Genomic DNA, 22,291 nt, shown 5'->3' with positions numbered 1-22,291 from the left:
GTTTATAGATACAAGATGGGTTGCGTTAAACTTAGATCTTCAATTTTGAATGTTATATCCTTCTAAATTTTTCAATTGGTTTGTTTTGAAAATTTTACTGATAGAGTAGATTTTATTTCCCATGGATCTCCCTGATATAAAAGGAAGACAATCCATTTTGTGTTTTGGAAGAAATTATGGAATAGCATTACAGAAGTGGTGGTTCTTCCACTACAACAAAAATGAGTTTACGCTACAGCTGAAAAGCGCGGCTAAAAGTAAAAAACCGTAGCTTAAGTCTTTAGTCCACGGTTATTTAGATGTGGAATATGTCGCCGTTGCCTTTTCATATATGCTACGGTTTTTTCACTACCACCCTCGAACGGGAAAAGCATCGCCTAAAATTATTAATAGGCCGCGGTTTTAAAACTAATTTTAGACCGCGGTTTTGATTAGACTGCACCTTTGTAACCGTTGCTTATATCAAAATGACCATGTTTATTTGAACAATTATAGTCCACGGTTATTATTTAGGCTACTCTTCTAAACCGTTGCCTAATATGTTTGCCACATCTTTTTAAATTCGGTTGCGCCATTTTTTAATGTTTATTTAACTATGGATAATATAAAATTTATTATAAAGGATACTATAATATTAAAGTAATGATAATATTTAGTTTTGTTATTTACTTCAAAGGATTCCACTGCAAACAGTAGTGTATATCATCATAAACTTTATTTATAATTAAATATACATAAATAAACAATCTCTCGAACAATATCCCTAGTATTCTCTTTCATAAAATCCTAACAAAATCTTTTTGCCTAAGATTCCTTGTAACAAATATTCATGTACCAGCTTTTAATCTTTGTTTTGCATGTTGAGAAAAGCATAAGAAACTTTTTGAAAAAGATGTTTCTCTTCATCTAAAGTTTCTTTTCTCTCAAATTTTCAATAGCTGAACCTTTACATTTATCTATATCCTCCTTTGTCGTCATAGAATTTTGATTACTCTTGCTGCAAAATGGAAACAAAAGAATATGCATTACAAACTGAATGCTTGCTCATTCTCTTCATCTAACTACAAATACATGCAACATGCTGGAGTTAAACATGCCCCATCCCCTTCCCAAGCTACAAGTTACTAATGAATCAAAGCTACATGCTTACATTACACTACAACAAAAACTGACACAACAACACTGAACACACAAAATCAAGGTCTCACCTGAATATATAAGAGAATAATTAATGATAAAACCAACATCTACAAAATAATATATACTATCTTAAAAATAATAAACAACATAATCTATAAAAATTAAAATAATATTAGGTATTTCAATTAATCTATTAAAAAATCACTTATGTTTCATAATGGTTTATATGTTCATTATTGATAAAAGGTGTATATTTTGTTTTTAATTCAATTCTTTAGTATGACTTTAACCATGTTGTTCAATAGTGAGATATTAGTGCTTCTGTTTGAGTTTTCTTGTTAGACATTGGTGGTTTGTCATTCAAATGACATCTTATTATTTGCTTAGGATTATAAAACTAATTCTCATAACCTTTCTAAATTAATCAAAAGTAATACAAATAAATGAATGCACAAAGTACTACGGAATATTTCCAAGTATCCATACATTAATACGAAGTAAAATAAGAGAAAAACAAAGATATGTTATTCTAAAAACACAATGCCTCACAAATGCATTAAGAATATTACAGATTACTTATGAAAACTAGTCACTATAAAAGCAAATATTTAAATATAGAAACTATAAGAAGTGAAAATCAAAATGGGCCAGTCAAGGGAAAGAGAAGAATAATTTACATTATCGTATCATTTCCTTAAGAAACATTCTACCCAGTGAACTGCACAAGGCTTAGGAAAAAATATGTTTTTTTTCTAAGCTACATTATCATGTTAATTAAGAAACTAGATAAAATTATTTAAAATAACAAGGAAATATCTTACATTTCCAAGTCACTGCCAAGTGTGTCATCTCAAGTGTGTCCTCTACTGGATGTTTCCATTCATCAATTCTATTAGATAGGAAGCAAAAGTGAATCACAATAATACTATTTATAAAACTTAGTGACAACAAGATTAATATAAATGAGAAAAAGAGTGTGTATGTAAGAGAGATAGAGATTGCATCAATCCATAATGACAGTCAAACAAAAGTTTCTTTGAAAACTTGTTTAAAGCTTGAAACATTGATACTATAGCTTTTGGATTCCATCTTTTTTCCTTCTTTTCTGCACTGAGTGTATGAAGGGCATACAAATAAAATAAACTCATGTGTTGATAGCCAAAAATAAAGAGAACCATGACCTAAAACCCATTTTCAACTTATTGTGTTTATTTTATAAATAAATCTCAATCTAACAAAGGTAAAGTCTTAAATTGTACAAGATATTGACACGCAAAAGATAAAATATCCAATCCCATTAAAAATATATCAATTTAAAATCTTTATGTGCTAACAATTTTTCTAACTCAATGACGTGCGGATTAGAATACATAACTATACTCAATGTTTTAACTCTCATGTCATAACTATGCATAATTTCCCAATTCAATCATGTGAGGGTTAGATCCAATTGTTATTTTTATGAGTTAAGACATCAACCCATTTCATTACAGAAACACTACAAGTCATTAATGAAAATTTGCTCTTCCAATTTTTTCTAAACTAAGCCACATAATATTTAGCAAGGAACAATGATATCTTTATCATCCAGAACATGTTTTATTCATAATTTGGTTCAACTAATTTTACAAACACCTTACCCTCATTCTTGAAGAAACCTCCCACAAACAAACAAGTATTTTTCTTGAACAACTATACCAATCAATGAGTTACTGATTATGAAAGTTTAAAGCCACCACACATTAATACTTCAACAGTAATTTGGGTTTCATGGTTCAAATAAAATCAAAAACCCCAAATGAGAAAGCCAAATCTAAAACCCCAAATCAGATAATATAACATACAACAAATTGGAGAAATCCAAATCTAAAACCCCAAATTAGAAAATCAAACAGACAATAAATTGCAATGGAGAAGAAAACAAATAAATATACAATCATCCACTTACCTTTTATGGGTTTCAAGTTATGAAGAAACCTAGAACAATTGAGAAGGAGGGTTGAATCAATTAAAGAGAAGAATGTATGTTGAACAAGAAGAGAAGGTTGCATACGAACGCATCATATGAATGAGGTGAAGAATCCAAGCACGGACAAGGAAAAACGGAGATGCGAGTGACGGCGCAGTGCAATAGAAATTTCTCGAAAACTACCATTCCAGGTAGAAATTTGGTTTTTTTTATTTTACTTATATCCCGTGAAAAATTCTTTTCCTAACTAATATTTTATTTATTTAATTTAAAAAATAATAATTTATCTAATCCACGTCATTATATTGTATAGGTATGACATTTTATTTGTATATCATTACGATAAAAAAAAACGTCCCCTATATACAAAAGGGGACGGTTATATTACACCCACGATTCTAAAACGTAGCTTAAAATCAATAAGAGGTGGATTTTCAAACAAATTTAAAAATTTGACAACGTATAAAAAACCGTTGTGTGTTACCTTTTTAGCTACGGTTCTTAATGCATTGTCTAATATTTCGTTGCCTAAAGTTAAAAATATTGTAGTGTTCCTGTGGAAATAAGTGAAGTTTGAGCCTTAGAAGTTGATATTGAATGTTTTGGAGGAGCATCCTAGAGAAATTTGATCTAGGTGTTTTCTCTCGCTCTCCTTGCTCAATGCGTCATGCATCCGAGAGAAGTTTGTTCTCCGCGTTTTCTCGCGATGTCCTTGCTCCATGCATCACACATCCTAGAGAAGTTTGTTCTTGGAGTTTTTTTGTGTTGATCTCCTCTCTTTCAGTGTCATATTTTCTAATTATGTTGTATTTGTTGCTTTGTAATTCATTGTGTCGAAGCAGGTTGTTCGACAGAGACAAGGAAGTTGTCGAAATACCTCAAATTAGATTAGTTATTGAAATATTGACTTAACTTTATTTGTTTTGTTTAGGTGAGTTTGTTAAGTTAGTTAGGGTTTGTTTGGTATGCAAGCAAACTCAATCTATAAATAGGGAGGTACTCATTGTTGATTGTAACAAGTAACACAATTGTGTGAATAAAACTTCAGTTAGAAATGCAGAGAGACACTCTGCATAATTCCTTCTTCTTCTTCCTTTGCTCGAAAACGCTAATTTTCTTTTCTTTCCCAATTCAATTTTTGTTTCTTTTCATTATCAATTGTGCAATGAAATCTTGCAACCAAAATGTGGCTGATTTATTCGAGTGAAGAACAAAAGGAGTAATCAATCATAAAGATTGATTCTTGTTCATCAAGATTTGGTTCGAAATTCATCAAGTTTTGGTGAAGTTCTTGAGCGGAAATTGGTGAATTTCTAATATTTGGTATCTAGAGCACTGACTGAGCGATTCGTGGGAAGCAAAACACAATGGTGTTGAATCATCCAAATGGACATTTTTCAACAAGTCTCCCAGTTCTTAAGGGTCGGAATTATGAGAATTGGTGTAAACAGATGAAGGTTGTTTTATGCTGTCAAGATCTTTGGGATCTTGTGAAGAAGGGAGTGACGTCACTCGAAGAAAACACAACGGATGGAGAAAGGACTACACACAAAAAGTAAAAAAGAAAGATTATAAAGGTCTATTTATAATTCATCAATGTGTTGATTATGATAATTTTGAAAAACTGATTGATGTCGATTCAGTGAAAGAAGCATGGGAAAATCTGGAAAAATGTTTGGAGGCGCAGAGAAGGTGAAAGAGACGAGGTTACAAACTCACAAAAGAACGTATGAATTGCTTCAGATGGAAGAAAGTGAAAGCATAACTGATTTTTTCACTAGGGTTACGAAATTGGTGAATCAAATCAAGGTATATGGTGAAGCATTGACATTAAGATCAGTTGTTGCAAAGATCTATAGGTCATTGGCTCCAAAGTTCGACCATGTGGTAATAGCCATAGAAGAGTCGAAAGATTTGTCAACATTGACAAAGGAAGAGCTTCAAGGGACACTTGAATCTCATGAAAAAGAATGGTTGAAAGAGCTGCAGGAAACTCAAAGAGTGATGTGGCTTTGCAGTCAAAATCAGCAAGAGAAAATAAAAGTAAAGAGAAGTGGCTCGACAACAAAGATAAAGGAGGCTACAACAATTCGACAAATCGAAATCAACAAAAATAAGGTTGGTCGAATCAAAGAAATTCCCCGTACTAAAGCAACCAAAGAGGTGGTGATGCATGTAGAGGAAGAGATGGTGGTCAAAAACCTGACAAAAGTCACATTCAGTGTTTCAATTCTTAGAAGTATGGTCACTACTGAAGTGATTGTCCTGAAAAATACAAGAATTAGAAAACTGATGCAAAGTCTACAAAGCATGAAGAAGAAAAACAGATGTTGTTGATGGTCATAACAAGAGATGAAGAAAGGTTCCAGGACCAATGGTACTTGGACTCATGATACTCATCACACATGACTGGTAGGAAAGATTGGTTTATCAACATGAAACCCTCAATGAAGAATATGGTAAAATTTGAAAATGACAATTCTCTAGCAGCTAAAGGTATTGGTGATATTCTGATTATGAGGAAAGATGGAAAGAGGTGAGTAATTTCCAATGTACTGTACATACCAGACATGAAAAGCAATTTTCTCAGCATATGGTAATTGGTCGGAAAGAGCAACAAAGTATCGATCGAAGATAAGATTATGAGAGTTCTCGATTTAGGTGGAAGGTTAATCTTGAAGGAACCTATGTCTCAGAATAGAACCACCATGAATATGGTGAGAAGTATGTTAAAAGGAAAGCATTTATCCAAAGAATTATGAGGAGAAGTTGTGTCAACAACAATATATATTTTGAACAGATGTCCGATGAAAAGGCTAGAAGGGATCACGTCAGAGGAATGTTGGTCTGGTGTCAAGCTTAGCTTGAGTCTGAAATTCTAGTTAACAGACTTTCAATGTCACGCTGGATGTTATGACATCCAATTTTGCGCAGACAAGAATGATGCAGAACTTAAATGTAAAGTGTAGTAAATAACACAAAGAATTGTTTACCCAATTCGGTGACAAACACACCTACGTCTGGGGGCTACCAAGCCAGGGAGAAAATCCACTATTAGCAGTATTAATTCAGGCCTTAAACCAACTGTTTAATCCTATCACTTAATACCCACCCAATGCAATTTCAATCTAAAACTAAGATCAGAGTTCATACTCACTCCCCCTCAATCACCACAGTGATTACAACCTTTAATTAGTTTAAAGTTAATAGCGAAGTTACACTTCAAACACCTCTTGATTGTGCTTAACAGCTTTAATCAAGAAACACAGCACTCACGCTTAAAAGCTTAGAGTGACACAACAATTACAACTCAATAAACACGCTAGTACAATGCAATCATCTAGGTGATAATTGCTTGGCTCACAAGTAAAACCTAATACACGACACAAATAAAAATACAGTAGTGAAGTATGTTGGTACAATAAATGCTTCACGCTTCAAAACCCCTGAGTTGCTGAAAGTAGGATTGCCATCCTTTTATATTGCAGCACTTGGGCCTTGTACTTGTATTTCCTAAAATTAAGGTTAAGCAAGTTAACCTAATTTCCACATATTAGGGTGCTACCAAATAGGCTATATGTTAGGCCTCTTAATTGTAGCTCAGTTGTTAGTTTCCGGGATTTTAGCTCAGCTGTTAGATTCCTGAAAAATAGCCTGAGAAAAATACTGAAACAGAAAAACTAACTAGCCTACACTTTAGCATATGCTGTCAGGAATGAATGTCATAACATTCAGTTTGACGTCCAGAGCATAGGCCATATGCTAGGTCTGTTACTCTCCTGAAAAACAGACTGAAATAAATACTGAACTGTAGCAGAAAAACCAACCTGCCTATAATTCAGTATCTGCTGTCAAGGATAAATGTTATAACATTCAGTTTGACATTCAGATAATAGGCTATGTGCCAGGTCTGTTATTCTCCTGAAAATAGACTGAACTAAATACTGAACTGTAGCAGAAAAACCAACCTGCTTATAATTCAGTATCTGCTGTCAAGGATGAATGTCATAACATTCAGTTTGACATTTAGACAATAGACTATGTGCCAGGTCTGTTACTCTCCTGAAAAAACAGATTGAACTAAATACTGAGCTATAACATAAAACCAACTATTTTATAGTTCAGTATCTGCTGTCAGAGATGAATGTCATAACTTTCAGTTTGACATTCAGTAAATCCTGTATTAGCTAATCCTGCAGCATACTACTCAAGCATGTCATGACATCAGTCAAGACATCAGAGTACAGTTAGTGTTTTAACACAAAATGCAGCCAATCAAGAACATCTACGAACTCCCCCTTTGGCAAATTTTTGGCTAAAACAACTTGGCATCACAACAGAGTTCACAGCAGCGGAAAACACACATCCAAGCAGAGAATTAACATAGCTAATACACTCAGCACACATAGAAGTTAAAAAAACTTCAAACAGCAGCAACACAAGTAGATAGCAAATAGCAACACACTCATCACACATATAAGTTGAACATCAAGCTGCAGCATAACCTCTGGATTAGAGGATCTTCAACTTCAAATAGAAATAGATCTGTTCAAGCAAATAACAAATATGTTGTCCTGGGGTACAGGTGTTACTCCCCCTTTTTGTCAAAAATGTTGCCAAAGCAACACTTAATAATACAGACCAAAACAAAATAAATTACACACAAATTTCAGAAACACAATCTTGATTTTACTTCAAAGTTTCAATCAAGAATACCCCCTCTTGATCTTGCTTTTACAACTTTGATCAAGACAACACCCACTTGATCTTGCTTCACAACTTTGATCAAGTAGACACACACTCTTGCTTCACAGCAGGTACAACCATATCAGATGCCATGACTTTGTGTATGACATCTTGAACCACTCCTGCATGAACATGTTCTTGAACTCCAGCAGGTACATGGGTTGTATCATGTTAGGATATCCCCTTAACATCTTGTTAACACATTTGTTGCAAGTGAAATAGCTATGATATGTTGACCAATCAGAGCACACTTTCAATTGTTTAATAGTTTGAAATATTAAACAATACATTCCTAACATCCTTGGTTGCTATAAATCCTCAGAAAGGCATATTCCCAATTTGCCCCTTAAATTTTCAAACTGAGTAGCATCCAAAGCCTTTGTGAATATGTCAGCAAGTTATAGTTCAGTAGCTACATGTTCCAAGGTAATCACTTTGTCTTCCACCAGGTCTCTGATGAAGTGATGTCTAATGTCAATATGTTTGGTCCTGCTGTGTTGGATGGGATTCTTTGAAATATTGATGGCACTGAGATTGTCACAGAACAATGTCATGACATTCTGAGAGACATTGTACTCAGTCAGCATCTGTTTCATCCATACCAGTTGGGAACAACTGCTTCCAGCTGCTATGTACTCAGCCTCTGCAGTGGACAATGATACACAGTTTTGTTTCTTGCTGAACCACGATATGAGATTGTTTCCCAAAAAGAAACATCCTCCTGATGTGCTTTTTCTATCATCAGCACTCCCAGCCCAATCAGCATCACAATACCCAGATAAGACAGGCCCAGAGCCATGAGAGTATAGCATACCATAGTCACAAGTCCCATTGATATACTTGAGAATTCTCTTGACTTGATTTAAGTGACTCACTTTGGGTTCTGCTTGGTATCTAGCATACACACCAACTGCATAGGCAATATCAGGTCTACTGGCAGTTAGATATAGTAGACTACCTATCATGCTTCTATACAAGCATTGATCAACACTAGAACCTCCTTCATCTTTAGTTAATTTTAAATGAGTAGGTGCAGGAGTTCTTTTGTGACTAGCATTATCCATACCAAACTTCTTAACTATGTTCTTGGCATATTTTCTTTGGGAGAGAAACATAGAATCCTCCATTTGGTTAACTTGCAGTCCAAGAAAATAAGTCAATTCCCCAACCAGACTCATTTCAAATTCAGATTGCATCTGGTTAATAAAATGTTTCACCATTTTATCTGACATTCCACCAAAGACAATATCATCCACATAAATTTGGGCAATCATGATTTTGCCATCTTCATCCTTCACAAACAAGGTCTTATCTATCCCTCCTTTTCTGTACCCATTATAGGTCAGAAATTCAGTCAACCTTTCATACCAAGCTCTAGGAGCTTGCTTCAACCCATACAAAGCTTTCCTCAACTTGTACACATGCTTTGGCAGGTTAGGATCACAGAACCCTTTAGGTTGTTCCACATAGACTTCTTCATTCAGGTAGCCATTTAAAAAGGCACTCTTCACATCCATTTGGAACAATTTGAACTTCAGAATGCAGGCAACACCTAACAACAATCTTATTGATTCAAGCCTTGCAACTGGTGCAAAAGTCTCATCAAAATCAACCCCTTCAACTTGAGTATATCCTTGTGCCACTAGTCTTGCTTTATTCCTAGTGATTACTCCTGTCTCATCAGACTTGTTCTTGTAGATCCACTTGGTACCAATGATGTTAGTCCCTTCAGGTCGTGGAACTAACTCCCAAACTTCATTCCTTTTAAACTGCTCCAGTTCATCTTGCATGGCATTGATCCAATATTCATCAGTCAGGGCTTCTTTCACATTTTTTGGTTCAACCTTGGATACAAAACAGGAATTTGAGCTATTCTCCCTTGATCTGGTAGTCACACCACTATTGGGATCCCCTATGATAAGATCCTTAGGGTGGTCTTTCTGAATTCTAATAGAAGGCACCTTGTTGGATGCATCTACCTCAAATTCAGGAGGCGTATCCTGTACCTCTTTAGTCTTGACTGGTATGTCTGTTGAAGTCTCAAGGAATGTTCCAACATCCTCTATGGCATTGGCTCCTTCCTCTTTATCATCCACAATCACATTTATGGATTCCATCAGGACATTGGTTCTGGAGTTGAAAACTCTGTAAGCTCTGCTGTTAGTAGAGTATCCTAGGAATATACCCTCATCACTTTTGGGGTCCATTTTCCTTCTCTGTTCATGATTTGTAAGAATGTAACATTTGCTTCCAAAGATATGAAAGTACTTCACAGTAGGTTTTTTGCCTTTCCATATTTCATACAGAGTGGAAGAGGTTCCTTTTCTCAAGGTAACTCTATTGTGAACATAACAAGCTGTATTCATAGCTTCGGCCCAAAAGTGCATAGGAAGCTTCTTTGCATGAATCATAGCTCTAGCAGATTCTTGAATAGTTCTATTTTTCTTTTCAACTATCCCATTTTGCTGAGGAGTAATAGGTGAGGAAAACTCATGACTTATCCCTTCAGATGAGCAGAACTCGTCAAACTTGGAATTTTTAAACTCCATCCCATGGTCACTCCTAATTCGGACAACACAACTATCCTTTTCCCTTTGGAGTCTGATGCACAGATCTTCGAAGACATCAAATGCATCTGATTTTTCTCTAATTAAGCTTATCCATGTGTATCTGGAATGGTCATCAACAACCACATAAGCATATCTCTTCCCACCCAGACTTTCAACCTGCATAGGTCCCATTAAGTCCATGTGCAAAAGTTCCAGAGTTTTGAATGTTGTAGGATGTCCCAGCTTAGGATGTGACATCTTGGTTTGCTTGCCAACCTAGCATTCTCCACAGACTTTTCCTTCATCAATAAGCAGCTTTGGGATTCCTCTAACTTCTTCCTTGGATATGATCTTTTTCATTCCTCTTAAATGAAGATGTCCAAGACGTCTATGCCACAGCTTCACCTCCTATTATTCCTTGGCTGGGGAGCAAATTGAGGAGTAGTTTGAGACTTTAGGCTCCCATAGATAGCAGTTATCTTTGGATCTGGATCCTCTCATAACTTCCTGACTATCTTCATTCGTCACAACACATAATTCCTTAGTGAACTGAACATAGAACCCTTGATCACACAGCTGGCTTATGCTGATGAGATTAGCAGTTAGTCCTTTTACTAACAACACATTATTCAGTTATGGAACTCCAGAACTGTCCAGCTTACCAACATCTTTGATTTTTCCTTTAGCACCATCACCAAAGGTCACATAACTAGTAGTATGAGGTTGTATATCCACCAATAAGTTCTTCATACCAGTCATATGTCTTGAGCAGCCACTATCAAAGTACCAGTCTTCTCTAGTAGATGCCCTTAGAGTTGTGTGAGCTAATCTAGCAACCCATTTTTGTTTCTTGATGGGGGCATTATGCTTAAATGCCTTCTGCTTAGGTCTGATTTGAGGGGTCTGGTTAGGGTAACTATGCAGCCTGTAACAGAAGGGTTTTATGTGACCAAATCTTCCACAGTAGTGACATCTCCATCTTTGAAATTTCTTCTTCTGATGGTTAATCCTCCGGTTTCCCCGATGTTGTGACATTGGCTGTGACTTCTGCTTGACTTTTTGAACTTCAGCCTTTGAGCTTTTGTGTTCAGTTGAGGATTTCTTAGCAAAGCCTAAACCAGACATGGTTCCTGATTTCTGTCCCACCTTTAGAATCTCTTCCAAAGTGTCAGTTCCTTTATTCAGCGTTCTGATGGATTTTGTCATTTGATCTAGCTTAGAGGTCAGCAAGATTATCTCACCATTTAGACCATCTATGACTGTCAGATGCTTCTTCTTCTCAGCTTCCAGCTCCTTGATGAGTGTCTTATGCTTTTCTCCTTAAATACACACTTCTGCACTTTTGATACATAGCTCTTTATATGAAGCAACAAGTTCATCACAGGTAAGTTCATCTCCACTTGAGTCATCATCAGAGGCACAGACACTAGTTAGTGCAGTGACATGTTTAGCAGATTCTCCTTCAGATTCACTCTCAGAGTCTCCTTCAGACCAGGTGACAGATAGTCCCTTCTTTTGCATCTTGAGGTACGTAGGACATTCAGCTCTAATGTGTCCAAAACCTTCACATCCATGACACTGGATTCCCTTGCCTTGGTTGAGCTTTTCTTCAGATGTTGATCTTTTACTGAAGTCAGACGAAATGTTCTTGACATTTGGTCTCCCTTTTTTATCAATCTTCTTTATGAACTTGTTGAACTGTCTTCCAAGCATGGCTATAGCTTCTGATATGCTTTCATCACCTCCAATACTTCCTTCTTCTGAATCCTCTTCAGTATTTGATATGAAAGCTATGCTTTTGTTCTTCTTTTCAACATTCTCACACAGGCCCATTTCAAAGGTTTGGAGAGAACTAATAAGCTCATCAACCTTCATATTGCAGATATCTTGAGCCTCTTCTATAGCAGTGACCTTCATGGCAAATCTCTTGGGCAATGATCTGAGAATCTTTCTTACAAGTTTTTCTTCAGACATTTTCTCTCCTAAGCCACCAGAAGTGTTGGCAATTTCAAGAATATTCATGTGGAAGTCATGAATAGTCTCATCCTCTTTCATCCTCAGATTTTCAAACTTGGTGGTCAGCATCTGAAGTTTAGACATCCTCACCTTTGAGGTACCTTCATGAGTTGTTTTGAGAGTGTCCCAAACTTCTTTAGCCGCCTCACAGTGATGCACCAGTCTGAAGATGTTCTTATTTATCCCATTGAACAGTGCAATCAAGGCCTTAGAGTTTCCAAGGGCTAATGCCTCTTGCTCCTTGTCCCACTCTTCTTCAGGAATTTGCATAATGATTCCATCTTTACCTGTCTTCGTTGGATGTTCCCATCCCTTGTTGACAGCTCTCCAAACCTTGCTATCCAGAGACCTCAAGAAGGCTATCATACGAGGTTTCCAGTCATCATCGTTAGAACCATCCAGCATGGGTGGTCTATTTGAGAATCCTACATCCTTGTCCATGGTACTAGAAAATAACGTCCCTAGATCTCACCCAGAAATTAACAGGCAGGGTGCCTGCTCTGATGCCAATTGAAATTCTAGTTAACAAACTTTTGATGTCGCACTGGATGTTATGACATCAAATTTTGCGCAGACAAGAATGATGCAGAACTTAAATGTAAAGTGCAGTAAATAACACAAAGAATTGTTTACCCAGTTCGGTGACAAACACACCTACGTCTGGGGGCTACCAAGCCAAGGAGGAAATCCACTACTAGCAGTATTAATTCAGGCCTTAAACCAACTGTTTAATCCTATCACTTAATACCCACCCAATGCAATTTCAATCTAAAACTAAGATCAGAGTTCATACTCACTCCCCCTCAATCACCACAGTGATTACAACCTTTAATTAGTTTAAAGTTAATGGCGAAGTTACACTTTAAACAACTCTTGATTGTGCTTAACAGTTTTAATCAAGAAACACAGCACTCACGCTTAAAAGCTTAGAGTGACACAATAATTACAACTCAATAAACACCCTAGTCCAATGCAATCATCTAGGTGATAATTGCTTGGCTCACAAGTAAAACCTAATACACGACACAGATAAAAATATAGCAGTGAAGTATGTTGGTACAATAAATGCTTCACGCTTCAAAACCCCTGAGTTGCTGAAAGTAGGATTGTCATCCTTTTATATTGCAGCACTTGGGCCTTGTACTTGTATTTCCTAAAATTAAGGTTAAGCAAATTAACCTAATTTCCACATATTAGGGTGCTACCAAATAGGCTATATGTTAGGCCTCTTAATTGTAGCTCAGTTGTTAGTTTCCGGGATTTTAGCTCAGCTGTTAGATTCCTGAAAAATAGCCTGAGAAAAATACTGAAACAGAAAAACTAACTAGCCTACACTTTAGCATATGCTGTCAGGAATGAATGTCATAACATTCAGTTTGACGTCCAGAGCATAGGCCATATGCTAGGTCTGTTACTCTCCTGAAAAACAGACTGAAATAAATACTGAACTGTAGCAGAAAAACCAACCTGCCTATAATTCAGTATCTGCTGTCAAGGATGAATGTTATAACATTCAGTTTGACATTCAGACAATAGGCTATGTGCCAGGTCTGTTATTCTCCTGAAAATAGACTGAACTAAATACTGAACTGTAGCAGAAAAACCAACCTGCCTATAATTCAGTATTTGCTGTCAAGGATGAATGTCATAACATTTAGTTTGACATTTAGACAATAGACTATGTGCCAGGTCTTTTACTCTCCTGAAAAAACAGACTGAACTAAATACTGAGCTATAACAAAAAACCAACTATTTTATAGTTCAGTATCTGCTGTCATGGATGAATGTCATAACTTCCAGTTTGACATTCAGTAAATCCTGTATTAGCTAATCCTGCAGCATACTACTCAAGCATGTCATGTCATCAGTCAAGACATCAGAGTACAGTTAGTGTTTTAACACAAAATGCAACCAATCAAGAACATCTACAGAGTCATCTGAAAGTATTTTGATCTATAGCACATAGATATGTTCCTGATCAGTTGAGAAGAAAACTTGATGACAAGTCGAGTCAAATGATCCTAATAGGATATCATTCGGCTAGAGGTTACAAGTTGTTCGACCCAGTTAGCAAGCAAGTAGTAATCAGCAGGGATATGATCATAGATGAGCTTAAGGAATGGGATTGGATTGAAAATGTAAATAAGAATTCAATAAGAATCTTATGTGAAGAACCAACAAGTGAAGTCGAAATATAAGTTCAACAAGAAGAAGTCATAGGTCAAGCAAGCACAAGCAGACCTCAAAGAACAAGACACATGCCTACAAGGTTGCAAGAATGTGTGATTACATCAGATGATGTGGTTGATGATGAAGGTGAGTTGGTACATTGTGCTTTTTATGAAGATGTCGAACCAGTCAAAGCAGTTGAAGCATTGAAGGATTCGAAGTGGGTGAAAGCAATGAATGAGGAATTGAAGTCCATCGAAGTCAACAACACTTGGTCATTTGTCGAATTGCCTCAAGGCAAAAAGGAAATCAATGTGAAGTGGGTATACAAGGTGAAGTTGATTACCAAGGCAGAAGTAACTCGACACAAGGCAAGGCTTGTGGCGAAAAGATTTCTTCAAAAATAAGGAATCGACTTCAACGAAGTTTTTGCACCTGTTGCTAGGATCAAAACAACTAGGTTGGTTGTTAGTCTAGCAAACATGAACAACTGACACATATGTTAGATGGATGTGAAATATACATTCCTGAGTGGCCTCTTTGATGAAGAAGTTTATGTTACACAACTAGTTGGGTTTGTGAAACATGGCGAAGAAAACAAGGTATATAGGCTGCATAAAGCCCTGTATGGACTTAAGCAAGCTCCAAGAGCTTGGAATATGAAGATAGACAGTTTCCTAAGGGAGAAAGAATTGTAAAATGCACTAATGAGCATGAAGTATATGTAATAAGAAGCAATAGTGAATTACTTATACTATATCTCTATGTCGATGACCTGTTGATAACAGGAAGTTGCAAGAAGAAGATTGAAGACTTCAAACATGACCTAAGTGAGTAGTTTGAAATGTCGGACTTGGTAAATATCTCATAAATCATTGGTCTCTAATTTTACAAGAGTAGTAGAGGCTTGATGATGCACTAAACAAGATATGCAGGCGAAATACTCAAGAGATTTGAGATGCAAGATTGTAACCCAATTTTGACTCCAACTGAGCCCAGATTGGAACTATCGAAAGACACAGATTAATATGATATCGACCTAACACAATACAGACGACTTATTGGGTCATTGAGATACAGTTGTCACACAAGGTTTGATCTAGCATACAATGTAAGTATGATGAGCAAATTCATGTAGAGGCCAAAGGTATCACACCTGGCAGCGACGAAGAGGATACTAAGGCATCTGAAAGAAACTCTCGACTACGACATTTTATTTCCTGCAGTTGATGAAGGAAAATAATGCAAGCTAGTGAGGTACACCGATTCAAGTTGGTGTAGGGATGCTGAGGATAGAAAATCCACAATTGGCTATATGTTTATGCTAGGTGAAACACCAGTTGTTTGGAGTTTAAGAAAGGAACCAGTAGTAGCATTGTTATCGTGTGAAACATAGTACACAGTTGCTTCTCTCTATGTATATCAAGCAACATGGATGGTGAATTTAGTTTAAGAGATTACAGGGAAGAATCATGGAGAAATTACCATGAAGATTGACAACATGTCTGTTATCTATCTGGTAAAGAATCCAATAGCGCATGGTTGAAGCAAGCACATTGAAATAAGGGTCCATTATCTTCGAGAGCAAGTAGTAGAAGCGAAGCTGAACTTGGAACACTGCAGAATTGAGAATCAGATTGCAGACATCATGATGAAAAGAGTGCAAGTCGAAGTATTCAAGAAGTTAAGATCTATGATCAATGTAGATAACTTAGACACAATGAATTAGGTGGTGTGTTTATTTGTAATTCCTTGTGTCAAAGTAGGTTGCTCGACAAAGGCAATGATGTTTTTGAAATGCCTGATGACAATCTGTCATTGCATATATTTAGCAAAACAAGTGAAATATGAGCCAAAATGAAGAATAAAGACCAAAGAATAAGGAAAAAATAGTCAAGCGTGAAGTTTATGGACATAGTGAAAATTACTTGCATGTGGTTAGGGTTTATTTCATTAATAGCGATATCATTCATAAGTGTGAGTTTTGTTAGATTGATATCTCGAATTATTCTTGTTGTTGATTAAACCTCAAGATTGTGACATTAGATTTTCTTGTTGTATTGAAATTACTCGTTTATAAATCTCGTGTAATACGATTGTAATTAAATAAACCTATTGATTGTTTTTGGATGCTTGTTTCATATACTTTCGATTTTGTATAATGATTGAGTGTTGTGTATATTTCTTCCAAAAGCATATATTATTGTACACACGTTTTTCTTCTGCGCAAATACTTTTAAACCTTTTATTATTAAAAATAACCAATTTTTAACTGGTCAATTTTTTTTTGAAAATGAGGTTTATACACCCCCTCCCATCTAGACCGTTGAATTCTCATATTCTCACCCAAAAAGCGATGACATTGATGCAAAGAACATACTCTGAGGCTGACTTATTCAGTTTCTTGGTTGACTTTAGTTCTTGGTTGGATTTGATGTCTGTTCTTAAGGTGTGGAGTTATTAGTTCTTAAAATGTTCTTAAGGTGTGTAGTTGTATTAAACTGAATGATTTTTTATTTTGCAGATATGAACTAATTTAGGAAAAAAATATTTGTTTGATCTATATATTATTCATTCATGGAAGTGTTTGATATTTTTTTTATACATCTTCAGTTTAAATAAAATATTTTTCTTTTAATATATATATATATATATATATATATATATATATATATATATATATATATATATATATATATATATATATATATATATATATATATATATATATATATATATATATATATATATATATATATATATATATATATATATATATGTTGACTCGGCTTGCCAACATATAATATCAGTATTAATGATTTGGATAGTTGTGTGTTTAGAGAGTGTGAGATATTAGATCGAACTCTAGTATGGTTGAAGAGTAGCTTCTTGATTCGACGATCCGACATGATCATTAGTAATGTCGTCGAAGTCTGTTCACATGTTGTAGTCCGAAATATTCTAGGATTGTTAGCATGTCGAATTGGCCATGTTTGTTATGTCCGATTGTTTAAGTTAGTTTGTTCTCTAAGTTAGCTTGATAAGGGTGGGAGATGTTATTTGATATTCTGTAACACTTGTAATCTTATTTCAAAGAGAATGTAAAGAATAACCGAATATAATCAGTTTGTTGTGTTCTTCTTACTTCCTTTTTTTCTTTCCCTTGTGGATTTCTTACCGATCAAGAAAATTAATGTTTTTTTTTCTAAATTTTTAATGGCAATGACTTTTTATGTAACGGAACAATTCTTAAAGGATTAATATGTTACTTTTTTTCTGTTAAAGGACGAAGGTAAAATGTCAAATTAAGTTAATGGACTTTATAATTAATTATACCTATTTTTAAAAAAAAATTAAAAATTAAAAAAATACTACGAGTAAGTGTCGCGACAAAATCTCCTCAATTACTCTGCTTATTATTATACACAATGTTTTTGCGGTGTCATGATTTAATTGTTTGTATGGGAAAATGTTTAAAGATCTAAGATAGGATAATATATGTGTTGGTGTTGAATAATGTGTTGATTTAGCATATCACTTGAAAGTAAATATTCCATTATGCTATTATATCTTAGTGTTTTAAATGATACGATATTTCTTTTGAAACAAAATTGTGTATAAGAGTTGGAGAAGGAAGGTGATGTTAATGCAGTCCGTACTACCGATATTATCATGTGAGTTCTTATTCTAAATTAATTTTGAGTAAACCACTGTTTTGGTATATGTCTATCAATTTGAACTCTCAAATTACGAAATAGACTAGATGGTCAGAAAAAACGTCAACAAAAGTTTGGATATTTCATTCCAACTCTAATTGTTGATGATGCACTCTAAAAAGAACACTTTGATCGCAGTCAAACAATTTTAGAGAACAATAGTTTACTCCAAAAACAGTCTAAAGATCGAGCAAATATTGACATGCTTGAAACGTAATTCAAACGATGACGTACCACTTTATAATTGGAACAATGTTACCTCTCCTAAAAGTTCTTCGAGGTCTATGAAGGTTAATGGGTCAAGAGGGATAAGCTTGATTAAGGACTATAAAAAACATAAACAAAACAAAAATCAAATGCATTCTATGATTTTTGAGCAGAGTCCCCAGTGTCTCTAAAGCTTAAGAAAATGATTATCATCCGGAAACATTTGAGACGAACACAATGAAATGCAAATAACTTTGTAATAAAAAACAATCTATTGCAAACAGGTCAAAGAGTGTAAATGAAATATTGCTGGACATCATGAAGAAGAAGAAGAATACAGTGGACGATCCTAACTCTAGAACACAACTGTGTCGAGCATCATTCCCAAAGTCTGAACAATGTTCGAAGACATTAAATTAGAAACGTGCTCTTCAAGATGCTTCTTAGCATCCTGCCTTCCCACATTAGCAATTGCAAGCTTTTCTGGGGGCAGCTCATCTTCCTCTTGCACTGCCTTGTTGTACTTGGTTGCTAAACTTAGCATCTCCTGAATTACCAAAAAAATATAATAAATAAAGATTTTATCTTAGGTACAGAATATGTGATAAATTGACAAATTCAACAAAAATAAAATGTTGAATTATTGTGAAATTTTCGTCCAAGAATCTTAACTTACCTGAACAGTCTGTTCATTAGTTTTAGAATGTGAATCAAATCGTCTGAGTGTCAAACCATCGGTCCATTTCTTCTTATGAAGGTTAAGCAGCATCTTCTCTTCAAGCTCGTTCTTCCTGTAATTGATTGCTATTGAGTAATAATGTCGGTTCAAGCCATGGATCAGAGCCTGAAAAGGAGAATAAGAAGTCAATTTTGGTACAGACAAATAAAACAAAGCAGAAGCTATAACTTTGAATAGAATTTCAAGACACTCACTTGGATAGATGGTTTGTTCAGATGGCCAAGGTTAGAGGTTGTCTGTCGTGGTTCTTGACCCAGCATCATAGTTTGTGGATTAATCAGCCGGAAAGCATCAATCACCACCTTGCCTTTAACACTCTGAATAGGATCCACCACGACTGCCACTGCCCGTTGATTTAAAGCCTCAAAACTCTGTAACAGATAAAAGTGGCATACATATCATGTGCAACTTTTTAACAACAACTGCACCATCCGCATGAGGCAGCATTGGCACGGCTCAAATAAATTTGACCTTTCATTTTATTACATAAAAACTCCTTAGTTTACAGTAAGTTTCAATTACTGCTGTCTGGGAGCTTCATAATTCTAAAAATCAAGCTAGAATTAAAATATAAAGCTCATGCTACAATCTTAATCTGATTGCAATTATTTTAAATCATTATAGAAAAAAATACTCAAGTATTGCACAATTTCATGACTGAAGTAGTGTTATTTATCCACGAATTTATATCCCTCAACTATCTCTAGCTTGTTTGTAGCTCATGCACTGTCCCATATCTAGGTTCAATCCTACACCAGGACACCCTCTCCTATTCAATGCTTGCACCAATTAATGTACACAGGTACCCAAAAAGGGCTCCCATCAATTGATGCTGCTTTCGTTTGAAATCATCAACACTGAAGCATAATCTAGTAAATAAGTTTACTTGTCTATATGTTCATCTAAAACAATAAAAACAATATAGTTTTCCGACTTTATCCCCCCACCCCAACTGCCAGAGAAGCTCCATACATATAATCTTTTTTATTTTGCATGTTTGGCGAGTTAAAGAAAAAGTATATGAGAAGCTACCACAATTAACTGAAGTTCGAAGAAAAGTCAAAAACCTGTTGTGTATTAATGTCCACTCCGGAAAGCCAGCATCCAAATCCAGGATGTGAATGATACCAACCTACAACCATCTCTGGTCTGAAACAGAATGTATAAGTTTCAAACAAATAATGTGAAGTGATCCAGTCCAGATATTATTCATGGCACAAAAGCATAGATCATGGAATAACAAACCATAAGTAAAAACATGGTAATAAAACAATTGTCAATGTCTTCAACTCTTCTCCCACCAAGTAAAGTAAGCTACATAAACCAAATGACATAATAATATCCTATTTATCAGGAATCATGTCTATTGACAAATCATTTGAATCAAAACCCCTCTTAATGGTTTGGCCTATATAGTGTTTCTTGATCTCCCTCTATCTCATTATTGTACTTTTCTCCATCTTATCTCTAATCGCCTTATAACGGCTTTTACAGATCTCCTCAACACATACCCAAATGACCTAAAGCAAGATTCTCCCGCTTATTCCACAAGAGATAGTACCCCAACTTTCTATCCATCCAATGCGATCACCACTAGTCTTATATTGTCTTGCATGTTCACAAAACATTCATAACATTGCAAAACTGAAATTATTTTTTGTTAGCTCTTACCACTACATTCAATCTCATACGACATCTCAAGTCTTATTATCATGGGCTTAAAATATTCTAAGCTTGGACGAGAGCACCCTTCACTTCATGCATAAATCCTATGATTAAGGTTACATCTCTTTCTACCTTCCCTATCTTTAACTATGTACTCAAACCGTGCCACTTATAATATTGATATGTGCCCAATTTTCATAAAATTCGTGTACTTATTAATACTCCTCCAATCTAACCTACATTCAATATGTAACAATATTATATGATGCGAGCATACAATCATTTTGGTCCCTAAATCTGTGAGGCAGTGTCACTATGGTTCCCGAATCGAAAAACACAAAAAAAAAAATCCTGCCTACGTTTCTATTACTAGTTAGATTAGATTCCAATTTAAAACATGTAAAATTGAAAAAAAAAATCCTTCATTGAAAATACCTTCCAGTTTGTTTCAACATATCAAGCATGTTAGTTTGAAAAACATGATCAACAGCTTCAACACTAACACCAGTACCACTCTGAGGCATAGCAAACACATCAACAACGCGAACAGTATACTCATCCACAAACTCCCCCAACATCAAACCCATAACTTCCATAGGAACACCAGCTCTTCCTATATCCAACCAAAAAATTAGGGTTTCGAAAATTAGGGGTATATGAAATTGAATGAATGGATCGAAATGATAAGAGAAGAATTGAAGAAGAATGTATACCGTGTTTGAGCATTTTGAGAAGAGCGAGAGAGGAGATGTAAACTTGCTCCGATGAATCTAGGGTGGGGGAATCCGGTGGTGGATGGCCGCCTAGTGCTCCACCTGCACCCGCGAACATTCTTTGAAGTCTCTCCATACCTGACATGATTGTTCAAGATTCACAACTGATGAATGAAGAAAAATAGAATCTTTCTAGTTAGTTTTCTTTTATAACAAGTTAAGAATGATTTTTTTTTTCTTACTGTTTTTTTTTGGTTTTTGATTAACATTCAAAGTAAGAAGAAGAGAAACCGAGTGAAGGTTAAATACGACATTTCACGAGTTTACGTTTTAATCAAGAAATGTGAAGTTAATAAAGGTCCATTCTACTTACCTATGATATTCACAATCTTTAGATTGTTTGTGAATGAAGTGACAAAATACCGCATGATGTTGAGATATACAGTGGTTGTTTTGAAAAATATAAATTTTGATAATTTGACGAGTACAACGCAAGTGTATAAGATAAGATATACATATTGATCTATTATTAGAGGTCTATTCACAAAAATGAACATATGTTGAAACTAATTTATGATGAGAAATACATGTGTTAGACCAGAAATAAGGATTAGATGTTATTGTTAATATATTCTAAATACGTCTTGATTCTGTGAAGATGA

At 35.2% G+C, this 22,291-nt stretch overlaps 1 protein-coding gene across 3 annotated transcripts in view; it reads right to left on the bottom strand.

The window, feature by feature from the left end:
- Positions 1-21,900, bottom strand: part of LOC127094858 (26S proteasome non-ATPase regulatory subunit 14 homolog) — a 99,079-nt gene extending 77,179 nt beyond the window's left edge. For 2 of the 3 annotated variants that reach the window (XM_051033634.1, XM_051033633.1), the window contains exons 1-6: positions 21,630-21,900; positions 21,352-21,529; positions 20,319-20,400; positions 19,446-19,622; positions 19,189-19,356; positions 18,845-19,059 (exon numbers count right to left, since the gene is read on the bottom strand). In XM_051033634.1, coding sequence (XP_050889591.1) covers positions 18,868-19,059; positions 19,189-19,356; positions 19,446-19,622; positions 20,319-20,400; positions 21,352-21,529; positions 21,630-21,774 — 942 coding nt within the window. In that variant the 5' untranslated portion in view covers positions 21,775-21,900 and the 3' untranslated portion in view covers positions 18,845-18,867. Of the gene's footprint in view, positions 1-18,750; positions 19,060-19,188; positions 19,357-19,445; positions 19,623-20,318; positions 20,401-21,351; positions 21,530-21,629 lie in introns of those variants that run through there. The other variant, XM_051033632.1, reaches the window with a different exon arrangement.
- Between the last annotated feature and the right edge of the window lie 391 nt (positions 21,901-22,291).

Source organism: Lathyrus oleraceus, chromosome 6 (assembly GCF_024323335.1).
Source record: "Lathyrus oleraceus cultivar Zhongwan6 chromosome 6, CAAS_Psat_ZW6_1.0, whole genome shotgun sequence".
NCBI lineage: Eukaryota > Viridiplantae > Streptophyta > Magnoliopsida > Fabales > Fabaceae > Lathyrus > Lathyrus oleraceus.
This window is presented reverse-complemented; position numbering and strand designations above follow the sequence as displayed.